This window comes from Henckelia pumila, chromosome 2, assembly GCF_033568475.1.
Source record: "Henckelia pumila isolate YLH828 chromosome 2, ASM3356847v2, whole genome shotgun sequence".
Taxonomy (NCBI): domain Eukaryota; kingdom Viridiplantae; phylum Streptophyta; class Magnoliopsida; order Lamiales; family Gesneriaceae; genus Henckelia; species Henckelia pumila.
The window spans coordinates 18010002-18025813 of record NC_133121.1 but is presented as its reverse complement, the minus strand read 5'-3'; the positions used below and the strand labels follow the sequence as shown (position 1 = coordinate 18025813).

At 36.2% G+C, this 15812-nt stretch overlaps 2 protein-coding genes across 2 annotated transcripts; one reads left to right on the top strand and one right to left on the bottom strand.

Moving 5' to 3' along the window:
• Positions 1-3286: 3286 nt before the first annotated feature.
• On the bottom strand, positions 3287-4714 carry LOC140877301 (uncharacterized). The gene is made up of 2 exons (XM_073280838.1): positions 4534-4714; positions 3287-4443 (listed from the first exon to the last, which is right to left on the bottom strand). The coding sequence occupies exons 1-2, from the start codon at positions 4712-4714 to the stop codon at positions 3287-3289; spliced, it is 1338 nt and encodes a 445-aa protein (XP_073136939.1).
• Positions 4715-11171: 6457 nt separating this feature from the next.
• On the top strand, positions 11172-12671 carry LOC140884177 (F-box protein At2g27310-like). The gene has a single exon (XM_073290845.1). It carries the CDS (start codon positions 11503-11505, stop codon positions 12481-12483), a length of 981 nt encoding a protein of 326 aa, XP_073146946.1. The 5' UTR covers positions 11172-11502; the 3' UTR covers positions 12484-12671.
• Positions 12672-15812: the final 3141 nt, after the last annotated feature.

The window sequence follows — 15812 nt, the reverse complement described above, 5'->3', positions numbered from 1 at the left end:
GACCTTCGCAATAATAAGTGGCAGATTTTAGGAGATAAGGAAGCGACTCCAGTTTGTCGACCAGAAATGGTATCAAATGATCTTCAAAGCCGATCTTTACCGTTCATAATCTTTTTCACATCCTTATGAACGTGCTGACAAAATTTGTGGTCGATCCGACGGTTCAATATTCAGAAAATACTTCTGCAAGTTGACTAAATTTTGTTGTATACAAATCCGAAAATAATGTAAGTGGGTTTTTGTTTCTTTAAGCCATATTTGTTTCAATTCGATGGAAATCATTGAGTCTTATTTATATTGGACTCTTTTTGTTCATTTTAATTCTCTAAGCATTATTCTAAGAAACTATCGAAATCTTTGTTTGGGCTTATTCTTGTTTGAAATCACCAAGTATCCGTTTAAAGTTTTGATCGTACACTTTTTGTTTTATGTCCTTGGATTTCGTATATTTTTTGTTCCACATGAATCCTTTGTTATGCTTCATTTTGAAGTACCTTATGATTCGTTATGCATTCCTTTGCTAAGCCTTTGTTCAGATTCATTATGTCATTTTCGTTCCAATTGATACCTATGTGATATGTTCGTTTGTGATGATTTTGATTTGAATAATGGTGCATTGGGAAAATCCTGTGAGGGAAAAAGCCCCAGAGGGAGCCTGTCTACGGGAAAAGGCCCCAGATGGAGCCTGTCTACGGGAAAAGGCCCCAGAGGGAGCCCATGCGTGGGAAAAGGCCCCCCAGAGGGAGCCCGTTTACAGGAAAAGGCCCCAGAGGGATCCCAAAACCAGTAAAAGCCCATGGTCATTATGATAAGATATGAATAAATATATTTTTAAAAGAATGATGTTCCTGTTTTGAAAACTCGATCGTACATTCCTCGTTTCATGTCCTTTGATTTCGTTTTATGTTTCGTTCTGTACGATTCCTCTGTTATGCAATGAGATCTTGAAATGCACTGTTAGGATTCAAATTAAGAAATGGTAAGGAAATTCCGAAAATATGATATGATAAGGCCCTAATGCGGTGGGTTATAATGATCGTTTAAGGCCTCGTCCCCTTAGAGGAGTAACAATTAGGGACTGATCAGTAGCCAGGATTAACGAGATGAATAACAGTGTCATGTATAAGTTATGATTCGATTATGATATGTCTTGATTCTTTGTTTCGTATTCTGTTTGTCTCCTGTCTTGACTCCTATTGAATTCGTATCATGTATATATATTCGATATTTGTGTGTACGATTGGCCCCCACTTGCTGAGTGTTTTCCAAAACACTCACCCCCTTACTTCCCTCCCCTGATACGGGCGAAGATGAGTTGGAAGATGATGAACAACATGCATTTTGGGGTTGGTGATCAAGTTCAAGATATGGAAATTCAAGAATTTATTTCAGTCTTATTTCTTACTACGTTAATTGCTTCTTCACTTGTGTTTTTCACTATAAAAAACAGTTATGGTTTATGAAATAGACTGGTTTTTGGAAAGATTTGTACTACGAGGCTTGTTATTTCAATGTTAAATTGTTAAACAACGCCGATGTCAACTAGGCCCGGTTTCGGGGCGTGACAATATGTCTGTTACTTGTTATTATTTTTATGTAGTAAATAATATTATCTATCTATGGGTGTCTGCAGATTTTATCGCTTGCCCATACTTTTCAATTTTGAGAGGATAGATCCCAAAATTCTGATAAGAGATTGGATGAAGAAGTAACGTCATTAAGGGGAGAGTTCAAAAGACTCAGCGAGGAAGGTGCTAAGGCTCGAGATGATTTTTTCAAGTCGTAAAAGGATCTTGAAGAGAAATCCAAAAAGTATGATGCAATGTTTAAGGATATGGAGCTACTTAGGGGAAAATATTCCCATGAATCGGAGACCGGTGAGATTTTTCTCAATTCGTCAATAGGCAAGAATCTCTTGCGAAGCACCAGAGAAAAAGCAATTGAAGGCTATCATGAATCCACGGCTTTTAGAGATGAAGTGATTTAGCGGGCGATTGTTATTCATGATGAAGTTGTCGTGGATTGTCGCAAAGAACTACGGGATACTAAACTAGTTCCGGAGGAAATTATTATGATGATTCACCCTAAAATTCCGGAGCCTAGTACTGCAAGAGTTGAGGATGACTCGGATCCTCCCTTAGGAGATTTATTGGGAGGTCTGGGTGATGAGGAGATGATCGAAGCTTTGCGTTCAAATTTTTAGCTTATATAATCAATAACAACGGGTGTGTGTCGAAGCTACATGGAGAGTACTATTTGGAGCCGTGGAGCAGTTTAGTTTATTATTTCTTGCCACTTTTGGGCAATATTTTTATTTGTAATAAAGACTTTGAAGTCTTAGATTTTGTTTGCTCTTTTTGAGTGCGTAAGCAGTTGGTGGAGGAACAATTATTTCCCTTTTTTTTATATATTCAGTTTTGTCGGTTATCATATCTCTTTGTATTTTGAAGTTGCTATTGCATAGTTGCTTGATGGATAAAATACTATCGCTTTAATATTGGAGTACTTGGGAGGGGATCAGTCCCCCAAGATTTTGTCTCATGAGGAAGTCCTAAACCCACTTAGTATGTGGTGAGGTATCCCGGGACTTGTAATATTATTATTTCGTCTTGACCTCTTACAGTGTCATAATTTCAAATGTCCCATGGGGCTGGCCAAGCCTCTTATTGTTGAGAATTTTTTTTTATGTCGTAAGTAAGCGAAGTATAGGAGAGGAGATATGATAAGCTTTCGACAAAGTAATCTGTTTGTATAACAAAATAATCATATTAGTTGAAAACTACATAAAAAAATTGTAATAGCAAAACATAAAGAACATATGCTAGTAACAAAAAAAAGGTAAATATAGCCTAATATTGGAGAGAGTTGCATTTTATGCATAAAACTTCTTCAGGTTGGCCACGTTCCAAGGTCTGGGAATTATTCTTCCATCTGAATGTTGGAGGCGATATGTTCCCATCTTCACTATCTCAATTATTTTGTATGGGCCTTTCCATTTTGGATCTAGCTTGCCAACGGACTTCAAGATGTCAGATTTTCTCAATAAAAGGTCTCCAACTTGGAAAGACCTTGGCTTGACTCTATCATTGTATGCTTTAGTCATACAAGATCGATATCTCTCGGCTCATGTCGAAGCTTCATCTCTCAATTCATCCACCAAGTCTAATGAAATTCGGAGGGATTCGTCATTCCCAGATGAAATGTATTGTTTCACTCGCCATGATTGCTCTCCAATTTCGGCAGGAGCCACAGCTTCCACTCCGTAGGCCAGGTTGAAAGGAGATTCTCAAGTTGAAGAGCGTGGAGTGGTTCGATATGCCCATAGAACACTTGGAAACTCATCCACCCATTTTCCTTTGGCATTGCCTAGGCGTGTTTTGAGGTGTTGTAGAATGGTCCAGTTGGTGACCTCGGTTTGCCCATTTGCTTGAGGATTTCCAACAGAAGTGAAGAACTGCTTGATAGAGAGTCCTTTGCACCAGTCTTTTATCTTCGCTCCAGAGAATTGAGTTCCATTGTCTGAAACCAAGGTTTGAGGAATGCCAAATCTGCATATTATATTCTTCCATAAAAAATTGATTACATCTCTTTCGGATATTTTGGCCAATGGTTCAGCTTCGACCCATTTGGTGAAAAAATCCACAGCAACTATCATAAATTTTATTTGTCCGGTAGCAGGAGGAAAAATACCTACCAAATCCATTCCCCACTGAGCAAAAGGTAAAGGACTTTCTAGGGGCTGCAAGATTGGAGTCAGCTGGTGATGGAAGTTAGCATGCTCTTGACATGCATGACAATGCTTCGCTAACTTGATAGCATCTTGCTTCATCGTTGGCCATAAGTATCCTTGGCGTAGTGCTTTCCCTACAAGAGCTCTGCCAGCTAATTGATTTTCACATATTCCTTCATGAATTTCACGGAGCACATAGTTTCCCTTAGCTGGCGTTAGACACTTTAGGTAAGGTGAAGAGAAACCTCTTTTATACAGTTCTCCGTCAATGATCGTGAACCGAGCAGCTCGCACTCTAAGTTTTCGAGCTTCGACTTGGTTAGCAGGTAGGTTACCCCGCATCAAATAGTTGATTATTTCATCATTCCAACTAGGTTCTTCGCTGTCAGCACAGAAGATTGTACCATCACTTCCATCAGTTTCTTCTTTGCCATATGTTAGGAATGTAATTTTCCTACTATCAATGTTGGCCAAGGAGCTTGCTAACTTGGAGAGACGGTCTGCTGACTCATTTTCCCCTCTAGGTATCTGCTTTATATCATAGCTGTCTAAACGCGAGAGAAGTTCATTCACTTGAGTGAGGTATTCAAGCATTTTATCTTCCTTAGCTTCATAATTTCCATTAACCTGACTGACTATAAGTTGGGAGTCACTGTGTATCATCAGTATTTTTGCTCCGACCGACAGAGCCAATTTAATTCCCATGATGAAAGCTTCATATTATGCCTCATTATTCGTTGCAGGGAATAGAAATTTGATGGCATATTGAAATTTATCTCTCTGTGGGCTCTCCACAACTATACCTGCAGCGCTTCCTGTAGAGGTTGATGACCCGTCGACATAAACCATCCATGTCTGGGTGGAGCTTTCTTCTTGAGTTACTGTCATCTCTACTAGAAAATCAGCCAGAATTTGTGCTTTAATCGCTGGACGCGGGCGATATTCAATTCCATATTGGCTCAATTCGACAGCCCACTTAACCATTATTCCTGATGCTTCAGGACTCGAGACAATTTGTTTGAGAGGATGATTGGTGTGTATAATTATTGGATGAGACTGAAAGTAAGGACGTAGTTTTCTTACTGCAGTTACCAAAGCTAGTGTCAGTTTCTCGATCTTTGTATATCTTAATTATGCTCCGTGTAAAGTTCGGCTGATATAGTACACTGGTTTGTGCTCACGTCCTACTTCAGAGACCAATACTGCACTTACCGCCTCCGCAGATATGGCTAGATAAATCAGCAGGGTGTCACCTTTGTTTGGTTTTACCAACAACGACGGAGAGGTCAGATTCACTTTCAACTCGTCAAATGCTTGCTGACACTCTTCTGTCCATCGAAAACCTTTCCCACTCCTCAACATTTTGAAGAATGGTAACCCCTTGTCTGCAGATCTTGAAATGAATCGGTTGAGGGCGGCCAAACGTCCTGTTAATTCCTGGATGCCTTTCACACTTTTAGGAGGATTCATGTTCAAAATTGCTTTAATTTTTTCAGGGTTGGCCTCTATTCCTCGTTCTGACACCATGTAACCAAGGAATTTGCCTCCTCGTACTCCAAAAGTGCATTTGTCCGGATTGAGCTTCATCCTATATTTTCTGAGTATACTGAAGCATTCCCCAAGATCTTTCAAGTGATTAGATGCTTGGGTACTTTTAACGAGCATGTCTTCTATATAAACTTTCATGTTATGTCCGATCAAGCGTTCGAACATGGTATTTACCAGACGTTGATAGGTAGCTCCAGCATTCTTCAGCCCAAACGACATAACATCATAGCAATAAATCCCCCTATCAGTGATGAAACTTGATTTTTTCTGGTCTTCTGGTGCTAGACCGATCTGATTGTATCCTTGATATGCGTCAAGAAAAGTGAGCAGCTCGCATCCTGCTGTCGAATCTACTAACAAGTCAATTCGTGGGAGTGGAAACGGATCTTTGGGGCATGCCTTGTTGAGATCAGTGAAATCTATACACAAACGCCACTTTCCTCCAGACTTCGATACTAAAACAACATTTGCAAGCCAATCTGGGTATGAAACTGACCTGATGTACTTTGCCGCTAAGAGTTTCTCCACTTCAGCGGCTATATGCCGATTTTTCTCTGGACCAAATGCTCTTTTCTTTTACTTCACAGGTTTTATTTTTGGATCAACACGGAGGTGATGGAGCGCATGTTCATGAGGTATTCCGGGCAGAGGTTCATCTCCCCAGGCAAACACATCCAAGTTGTGACTGAGGAAATTTTTCAACTTCTCTTCCAACTCAGGAGGTAATTCGGTCCCAATCTTTAGGGTTTTCTTGGGATCAGTTGGAATGATTTCCATATGTTTCAGAGTTTCGGTTGCTATTATTCTTTCTTTGCTTTCGGCTTCCTCATCCACCAAATGTATTCCGTTCTCACGTAAAATTTTTCCAGGTTTCGGTGCTCTTTCCTCACTAGAAACTTGTCTTTTACGATTTTTTGATTAACCCCGTAATGTCACCGCATGACATTCTCTGGCTAGACGATGGTCACCAATGGCTTCTCCTACTCCTCCTGGAGTGGAAAACTTCAGCTTCATATGATATGTCGATCCGATGGCTTGGAATATATTGAGACTTGGTCGTTCCAATATCACATTGTATGCAGATGAAGCCTTTACTACAAGGAATTTCACCATCTTAGTAGACCGTTTGGGGTAAGAACCCAAGAAAAGAGGAAGCGTTACTTCTCCCAAAGCTTCAACTATTTCTCCGGAAGATCCGACTAGTGGAGTGTTGACTGGTGTTAACTGTGCATTACTAATACCCAACTTCACAAATGCATCATGAAAAACTATGTCGGCCGAACTTCCTGAATCCACTAGAATTTTTTTTACCCAAAAATTGGAGATTGTGGCTAAGATGATTAAAGCATCTTTATGGGTACCCAGAGGGTTCTCTAGATCTTTGTCACTGAATGATAATCCATCTTGGATGATTCCAATTTCATATATCGACAAGGATGTGGGGCTAGATAAATTGTTGGTTCCTTTTGCTGCCCGTAGAAGGGCTTTTCTTGCATTGTTCGAGTCGCCACAAGCAGCCCCCCAGTGATTACGGCGATTACTCCCCCACTGGGCAAATTTTCATCAGCTCGTTCATGTTGTTTTCCAGTTTTATCATGGCGTTTTTTATAGTCACATTTTGGTTGTTCGTCCCGACGCCTGTCATCTCGCTTCTCACCGCGGGATTTGTCCACAAAATTCCCCAAATGTCCGCGCTTTATGAGTTTTTCAATTTCTGCTCGCAAACTGAAGCAATCTTCTATAGTATGACCTTTATATTTATAAAAATGGCAGTACTTTTCCGAACTTTGGCGCTTTGGGTTATTTTGCATTGGGCGAGGGGGACGCAACAATCCTTGTTTTTTAGCCACTACTAGTATATCGTTCAGACGTGCATTGAGGGGTGTATTCTGGAGGCGGGGGCTATGTGTTGTTCGCTTCTCATCTCGCTTTCTAATATCTGATTTATCTTCTTCTCTCTTTTTTTTATTCAAGTAGTGTGGCTCTATAGATTCTTCAACCCGTATGTATTTTTCAGCAATTTCCAATAATTCCTCTAAGTTTTTGAGCGACATTCCCGCTATTGATTCCTTGAACTTCCGATGGCGCAAATTTTGTTGCATTATTCCAGCTAACAAATCATGGTTCACGTGTAAGACTTCGTGCACCGCATTAGTAAATCGCCGAACATAGTCCCTCAAACATTCTTCTTCTTTTTGAATGACTGTGAACAAATATGCTGTTGTTTTCGGGTATTTCTTGTTAATTGAGAATTGCTGGAGGAAGTAGTCAGTAAGTTGCTCCAAATTCGCAATAGATCAAGAGGGTAACTTATTGAACCATGTGAGTGCTCTTCCTGATAATGTTGTTCGGAAAATTTTACAGTATGCGGCATCTCTGATATCATACAAATCCGCTTTCGCATAGAATTTGTCAATATGGTCTTGGGGGTCACTCGTTCCATCGAACTCAGGTAAGCTGGGGATTTTGACTCCCTTTGGTAATGCTTCAGATAATATGTCATCAGTGAAGGGGCTTCGACGTGATGGAAAAATTGCGGATATATTCTCTCCAGTTACATGTGTGCGAGATCCATCCTTTCGAGTTGGATTAGTTATCTTGTTTTCGCCAGAGGTGTCATGAATTGTGTGAACACTTGCTTCACCGTCTTTTTGAGTAGTATTTTTCTTGGTCCCCCTTGATCTTTATCATTCACTTTAGACTTATCTTTATTTGGGTCTTCGTTATTAGGGTTAAGAGATGACGAGCCTTCAGTTTGAGCTTTTTTCTTGCTGCTTTTGCGCTTACGGGTTTCTAGGTACTGAGCAACTGCATCTTTTACTGTGAGTGCTGCTGTGTTTTCCATTAGCGCAGTCAAATCTTCACGGGTGAGAGTAATACTCGGCGGTGCGTTTCCATTGTTATTATTTCCTTGAGACATTTTTGAAGTAATATGTGCTCTCAATGACGTAAAGAACAAGTTTCCACGGACGGCGCCAAGCTGATGTAGCCAAAAATCACTTGTATATGACACGTTGCTTCCGCAAATTCCGGAGTATCAACGGATCCTTGTATGTTTCCGGTGGAGATCTTCAGTGGGTTGTTCCTACGTCACAAAACAAAGTCAGATAAGCCGGGAGGGTTTCCGGCGAAGGCACTCTGACGCTCAAGTCAGCGATTACTCAAGGAATAATAATCGAGAGTAAAGCGTTATAGTGCTAAAGAAAGTGTGTACCTTAATAATGAGGTGACTTGAGCTATTTATAGATATTCGGAGAGTTTGGGCTTGAGCCTCTTATGGGCTTTTGTAGAAATTAGGGTCTGCTTGAATTAAATATAAATAATATTTAAATAAGCTTGAGCCTCAAAAATATTTGGAGTGGACCTTCATGGTTGGGCTCGGGCCCAGGTGAATTTTTAGGTGTAATCTATCAGTACCCATGCGTTTGCACAACTGTAATAATAGAAACTGTTAGGCACCGTTCTCTTCACCATATTACTAATTAATATATGTATAACTCATCACATCTCATCCTACGTTCTTTTCATCATATTATTTATACATATATTAACTATTTATTTTACATCAATCAAATCATTAATTATTTATCTCACATCAATCAAATCATTAATTACTATATTACCCCTTATAAATAATAATTTTTATTTAATTTATTGTTAAAAGGACAAAATAGTCATTTAACATTTTTATATAAAATTTAATCAATCAAATCAAACAAACTATAATCTATCAATCAAATTCAATACTATTTTAACTATCATTTTTTATTTATTTTTTTATTACATTATATTACTTATTTATATATTACTTATACCATAGCTCAAACCAAACGATGTCTTACAGCATAATAATAGGTTGTCTTTGTTAATTAATAAACTTGTTTTTGGTATCATTATATGCATTACATGTGCAAACGTATATCATATATATGATGCGCATATATATCATCACCAAAAAAAAAAATTATATAATATAATATAATAGATTCCTAAAAACAACAATAAATGATATCTACACATGAGCATTCATGATTATCCACTCGAATCCATGTCTTCTTCTTATCTGGAGTATATTTTTTTTGCACTCAACTCATGTTAATGAGCGTGAAAACATTTAATTATCTGTAAAATTTTATTTATCTGTTTTTTTTAAAAAAATATATATATATGACATAGTTGTGAGTTACGGACAACACATTTAATGTCATATAATTAAATATTGGGTGCAATAGCTAAAATGTGAGAGCTAAGTACGTAGTTTAAAAAATTTGAATTGTATTAGCAAATATTTATTTCTTTAACTGTTACATAATGTGAGATCATCAGTATGGCTCTACCAGTAACATTTGACATTTATTCATAAAAATGTATATTTTACATGAGAGCAAAAATTACATGTTAAATTATAAAATAAAAAAAGATAAAATGAGCAAGAAGGTAAAACCTAGCTAGGACCGTTCACACTTTTGTAATATTATATATATATATATATATATATATATATATATATAACCATAATTTAAAAAAATTTCTATATAATTGTCTTATTGTTCAATTTTATAAAATAAACATCTAAGTCTGTTCGATTCATGTAAATATATTATTTTTATTACAAAAATATTATTTTTCAATATAAATATGGACCTGATCGATTTTTTTTACGAACATAAATGTGTGATAACGTCTTACAAAGATATCTATTTTAATTGTGTACATTCAAGTCGAGACAAATTAATGAATTAATTTTTTTTTAATGACGTGCATGCATTGGATAAACTCCCGAATTAACGCTATCTATAGCTTGCAAACCACGCTAGTTAGTAAATTGAACACACATGCTAGTTCAAGAAAATATTGGTAAAAAGAGTCGAACATGTGATCATTGACCAAGTGTTTACATACTCTATGTATATCAATTCGAACACTTGGTGAATTAATTATTACTAAGGCCCTGTTTGGTTTCAAAAGCCAGACCAAAAAAATATTTTTTTAAAAAAAAAATATTTTTCAATTAACAAGGTGTTTGGTTGACCAAAAAAGTGCTTAAATAAGCACTTTTTAAAGTCAAAATTGGAGATTTTTTAAAAGCAAAAAATTATAGTTTTTAAAAAAACTTATTTTAAAAAATCTCTACAAAATTCAAACAGGCTCTAAAAAATATAAGTTAATAACCTTTAAAAATTCAAAGACAATCTGAACCAGAGCCCACATTTGACCATATCCATAAGGCAGGCATAAATAAAGATAAAACCCTTCACTTTCAAATAACAATAATAATAATAAATAAAATAAACCCCTTCAATTCTATTTTATATCTTTCTGTATTGAGTATAACTATCCTATGAGATGGTTTAATTTGTGAAATGGGTCAATTCTACCCAAATTTATAATAATAATTAATATTTTTGGCATAAAATGTAATATTTTTTAATAGATAACCCATATAAGAAATCCGTCTAAAAAATGACTCTTGAGATCGTCTCATAAGAGTTTTTGTCTTTTATATTATAATAGCTTTATCCCTTAGACCAACTGTTTTGGTCTTATATATGTTATGACTTAATTATCCTTCTCTAATAATAAAAATTAGATTATCTTTCTCCACAACTATGTGTAGACCCACTTTCTCCATCACTATATGTTTTTAAGCAATGATTACATATACGTGTTTCATATTTTTAAAAAATTTATGTTACATTCATTTTATATATTTTATTTATTTTAAAAAATATTTTAAAATAAAAATTAAACATATATAGAGCACATTATATATAAATATATATATTACATACGCAAAAATTGTGCGCAACAATGGCTAGTATTAATAATCCATATTAGACTACAGGGGCATAGGCGAGTTGGTAAGGCATGAGGTGACGTGGAAAAAAAATTTTCAGCGTTGCGGGTTCGATCCTCGTGTGGAGCATATTCCCTACTGAAATATTGTGGGTTATGCTCTGGGGATTGGGCCATGTGCTCCCTCCTTCAGGTCTCTGCCGCTCGTGCACATCCCTCGATTTACCCTCCGCATCAGCCAATGAGCCTCTTACTCATTTAAAATGAGTCCCCTTCCAGGTCAAACCCTTTTTTTTTTTTTTTTTTTTTAATAATCCATATTATATCCTTTCCTTTGTCACTACTCATTGCATCGCAACGAGATTTCAAATTCTTCAAATCCCACGATACCCCCACCAAATACTCCCACTCCTAAATCTTGAACAATAATGTCTTCTAGTGAAATCTCCGCCACCGCGGCTGCCGCCGGAACCTCGATAACAGTCGTTCATCCCGACATCGTCCAATCCCACATCCTGAAAAGACTCGACGGCGCCGCTCTCGCTTCCACCAGCTGCGCTTCCGTTCATTTCCAGTCTTTATGCAACGAAGATCAGCTGTGGCAGCGTATTTGCAACTCCACTTGGCCCTCCACCGCCCACCCCGCCGTACGCAGCGCCGTCTCCGCCTTCCCCTCCGCCCACCGTTCTCTCTACTCCGATTCTTTCCCTTCCTTCCACAACTGCCGGGATAGAACATGTTCGCCGGAGACTTCGGAGTTGATCTCCGCCGTGGATATCTACTACGACAACAAGCCGGTGTACTCAAAAGTCCTGCGAACCGAGACTCTATCCTCTTGGTTCATGAGTTCCCCTTTCAGGCTGGAGCTCCTGAACCCAAAAGAGACAGTCCCATTCCCCACGCCTCCGGGCGGCGCGTGCAGGGAAATTGCGAAGGAGCGGCTGAGGGTCAGCTGGATTCTGATCGACCCCGCCAACAAACGGGCGGTGAACGTGGCGAGCCAGAAGGCGGTGGAGGCACGGCTGCTCTGGATTAGCGAGGACTTACAGCTCCGCTACGCCACAGTGGCCTCCGACAGCCGCGGGAACTCAGTTCAGTGCGCCGTGGTGGTGAACTGCGGCGGCGCGGAGCTTGAGGTGAAGGAGGTGAGCATGCAGGTGGAGGACATGGAGGGGAAGATTGTTGGCGGGAGGGACAGTTTGGTAATTTTACGTGGAGCCATGGTCGGAGAGAGAAAGAGGAGTGACGTGGACTTGGAGAGAGAGATCCACGAGTTGTTTCGGCGGAACAAGGAAGATTTCAGAGAGAGGAAGCTGAGGAGAGAGAGAGGTCTGGACATGGCATTCATAGTTACTGGACTTTCTTTTTTCTTTCTTTTTTTTATTTTTTATTTCTTACCCTATACCTGAAATTCTGAATCTTTTATATTATATATATTAATCTGTATTATAATATTGTATTGTGTTATATTATATATATATGACATAAATTATTGTGAGATGATCTCAAAAATAAATATAATTTTTTATTATAAATATAAATTAGTTTGATTTGTAATGGAGAGACAGTCAAGAGACCAATATATATGGTCAATTTAGCCGTGTTGAATTGTCAAGTGTGAAAATGAAAAAAAAAAAAAAAATCTTAAATTATTGGGTGCAAGTTACCAAATACATGTGTTTTAGCTGTGAAAAAAACTAATACAGAGAACGATTTCTAATTTTCTATCTTTTAGGAGTTCCAAGTTTCTATATTATTATGTGGATGTTATATTGACCGTTTTTTGTGTGTAAATCACATCAAAAATTTTCTTCATTTTACTCCTAAATTTAATATATGTCTTTTTTAATTTATATCTCAAATGAGTAATGTATCTTCATTTGTCTCTAACATCATTATATTATTTCATTTTTTTATCTTAATTTTCTAATTCTATTATCTGTTTTTATTAAATTATCCAAATATATTTTTACAAGTTCTCTTTATTTTTAAAAATCTCACATGATTTTTCCTATTTTAATTTTTTTACGTTTTTCTTCAAATAATTAAATAGTAGAGGCACGATCACGTATCATAATTGCTAGTAATAAATAAATATCTGATGGTACTGGAGATTGATATGTCATCTTGACATACATGATCCCACTTCGTCGGATCCATTAATAACGACCATTAAAAAAATTTAAAATACTAAAATAATAAAAGAAATGACTGGGATGATCTTCATATCAATATAAATATATCCAAGTCTTTTTAATTTATTTTGTTGCTCTACGAGGTTTTGGCCCGATTTTCTTCTATTTTTTTTTATTTTAATTGATAAATATCATTAAATGTTTTTTTAAAAAATACCCCATATAGATAGATCTATCGAATTCCGTACAAATCATATGATCATGATCATGATCATGGACTCATGGTCTCAAATTTATGACACAATGTTGGCGTAACATTATGCTTTATGGTTTATTCCAGATCTTATCCATATGATAACAAACATATAATCCAATAACCATAAAATATATCACATATATTTTTCAACATTTCACGTTTTACGTTTTTCAGTGGATTACATCACATGAAAAAAAAAATCGACGTAGTGTTCTTTTTAAACATATATAAGATCAAACTACCCATAACATACGGAGAAAATCTCTTGTTAGTATAACTGTTATTGGGAGTGGATTAATTCATTCCAACACAAGTTGGTCCAGTCATCAAAATGGGGACAACATGTAAACAAGATCTTTTCTCTTAATTTGTGGTACTTTCACGTGAAAAAAGGGATAAAATCATTATCGTCAATACAAACTTATTAAGTGAAAAATGTGATTTAGTAGTCACTTATGTAAGAGTAGGTATACGGTCTCATGAATCTATACATCATATAGATGATCGACTTGACTCATATTTTTAATGAAAAATAATATTTTTTTTCCCTTAATTTGATCATATCGGAAATTGTTCTCACTAAATTTATTAGTGCAACGTTTTGGTATTTGTGATTTTCTTAATTAATGCACTTGCATCATATTAGTGGCCCAAACTGAGTTGAAACTAGAAATATGATCGTTTTCCATCTAAAGAAGGAGATAGCTTGCTCAACTTGCTTTGCCTGATATTGAGAGGATGGATGGGTGGTCAATTTTGCACCTTCCGATATTTAAATATACAACTAAATAATATTTTATATATTTTCATTTTTATGAATTAGCTCAAAGGTCACATCTTAAGATAATATAATTATATGATTTATGTTATTGAGAAATTATTTTTTTAAAAAAAAAACTTGATAAAATATCATTTACAAAATGTGAATCACAAATACGAAAGAATATCAAAATCCTTGGGTAATAAAAATTGTAAATACGAAACATTTCGACAAATATAGTTCATCTAAAGAGTTTGAAATTATCTTCCTAAGGCATAAATGTATTCCGATGTTGATAAAATAAAGTCGGATTAATTATTTTAGCAAAATATCAATATTTCTAGTGCAAAAAAAATGGTTTTTCACACTTCTAGTTTAATTCTCCCATTCCCTTCCAAGATGTAGTCTGAATTAAATGAATGTTTATGAAAAACTACCGCTCACAACAATATTTAAATATTTTAAGTCGTACAATATTATAAAATATTTTAGCAATATGTTTTCTGAACAATTTCTGCTTCCAAACAATTCTCATTATCATATAATTGCATATACTTGTAGGTCATTAGAATTTAGAACCAAATACTTGCGTTGTTATTATTATTGTTATATTATTATTTTAAAAAAATAATATAATAAAAATAAAGTGTGAGGAGACCACTCCCTCGGCGAAAAAAAATCTACGCTCTTCTTAAATATCTACGATTCGTACTGATATTTATGGAGATGAAACATTTTGTTTCACTCAATAATTGGGGAATCATGTGTTTTTTTACCATGTTGAGAACGTGGGATCGCTTTTGTTTTTTCATAACACCGTAAATCAGTCGAATATTTTAGCGTTTAACCAAAAATTATAGTCAATGATAACAATATAATTCAATTTTTTTAAACCATACAAATATACAACAACTCAAACAAAAACATATCGAGTAGTACTCTAACCAACAAAATTAATTATTACACCGATAAATAACCAACAAAGATAATTATTACACCGATAAATAAATACGTTAACACAACACGTTGGTTTAGGCTCAACACTTTTCACCATTGTTGTGTTGATGAAGCATCACTTTCAGCCGTAGTTTGGGTGATAGATAAATTGATCAATATGCCTCCGAAACTGGTATCAAATTGACCCCAAGTCAGGAAAAAATTGATGAAAAAAGCACTAATAATGTGTTATTGTTCTATCCCCTTGTGAGAAAATTTACTTCAGCTGCGTTAGGGGAACTATGCCTCATTTACCTACGCATTTCCCGGGTTACACATTGACTCTCATGAAACAATGGTCTCACGGATCAAATTTTTGAGACAGATATCCTGGTTTTTTTAAAGGTAGAACTTGTAATATTATTATGAATGAGGCAAATCGTCTATTATAAGATTTACCAACCAAAACGGAAAATTCTCCAATTTCCAAACAAGAGAGAGAGGGAAGAAAGAGCAAAAAAATCAATATTGTATGCGATCGATCATATTCGTCGTTCTTCTATTGTTTTGTAGCTTTATGCTTGAACGACTATTAATAATGGTCTTGTCTTCTTAGCTATAAAGCTCCAATATAGCTAAGATTCTCTTCTG

Bases quoted from the DNA above. Each gene is read 5' to 3' on its own strand.
- LOC140877301 (XM_073280838.1), bottom strand. From the start codon at position 4,714: ATGGTTAAGTGGGCTGTCGAATTGAGCCAATATGGAATTGAATATCGC. The intron at 4,444-4,533 runs GTATAGTTGTGG...CATAATATGAAG, and splicing joins CTCTACAGGAAGCGCTGCAG to CTTTCATCATGGGAATTAAA.
- LOC140884177 (XM_073290845.1), top strand. From the start codon at position 11,503: ATGTCTTCTAGTGAAATCTCCGCCACCGCGGCTGCCGCCGGAACCTCG.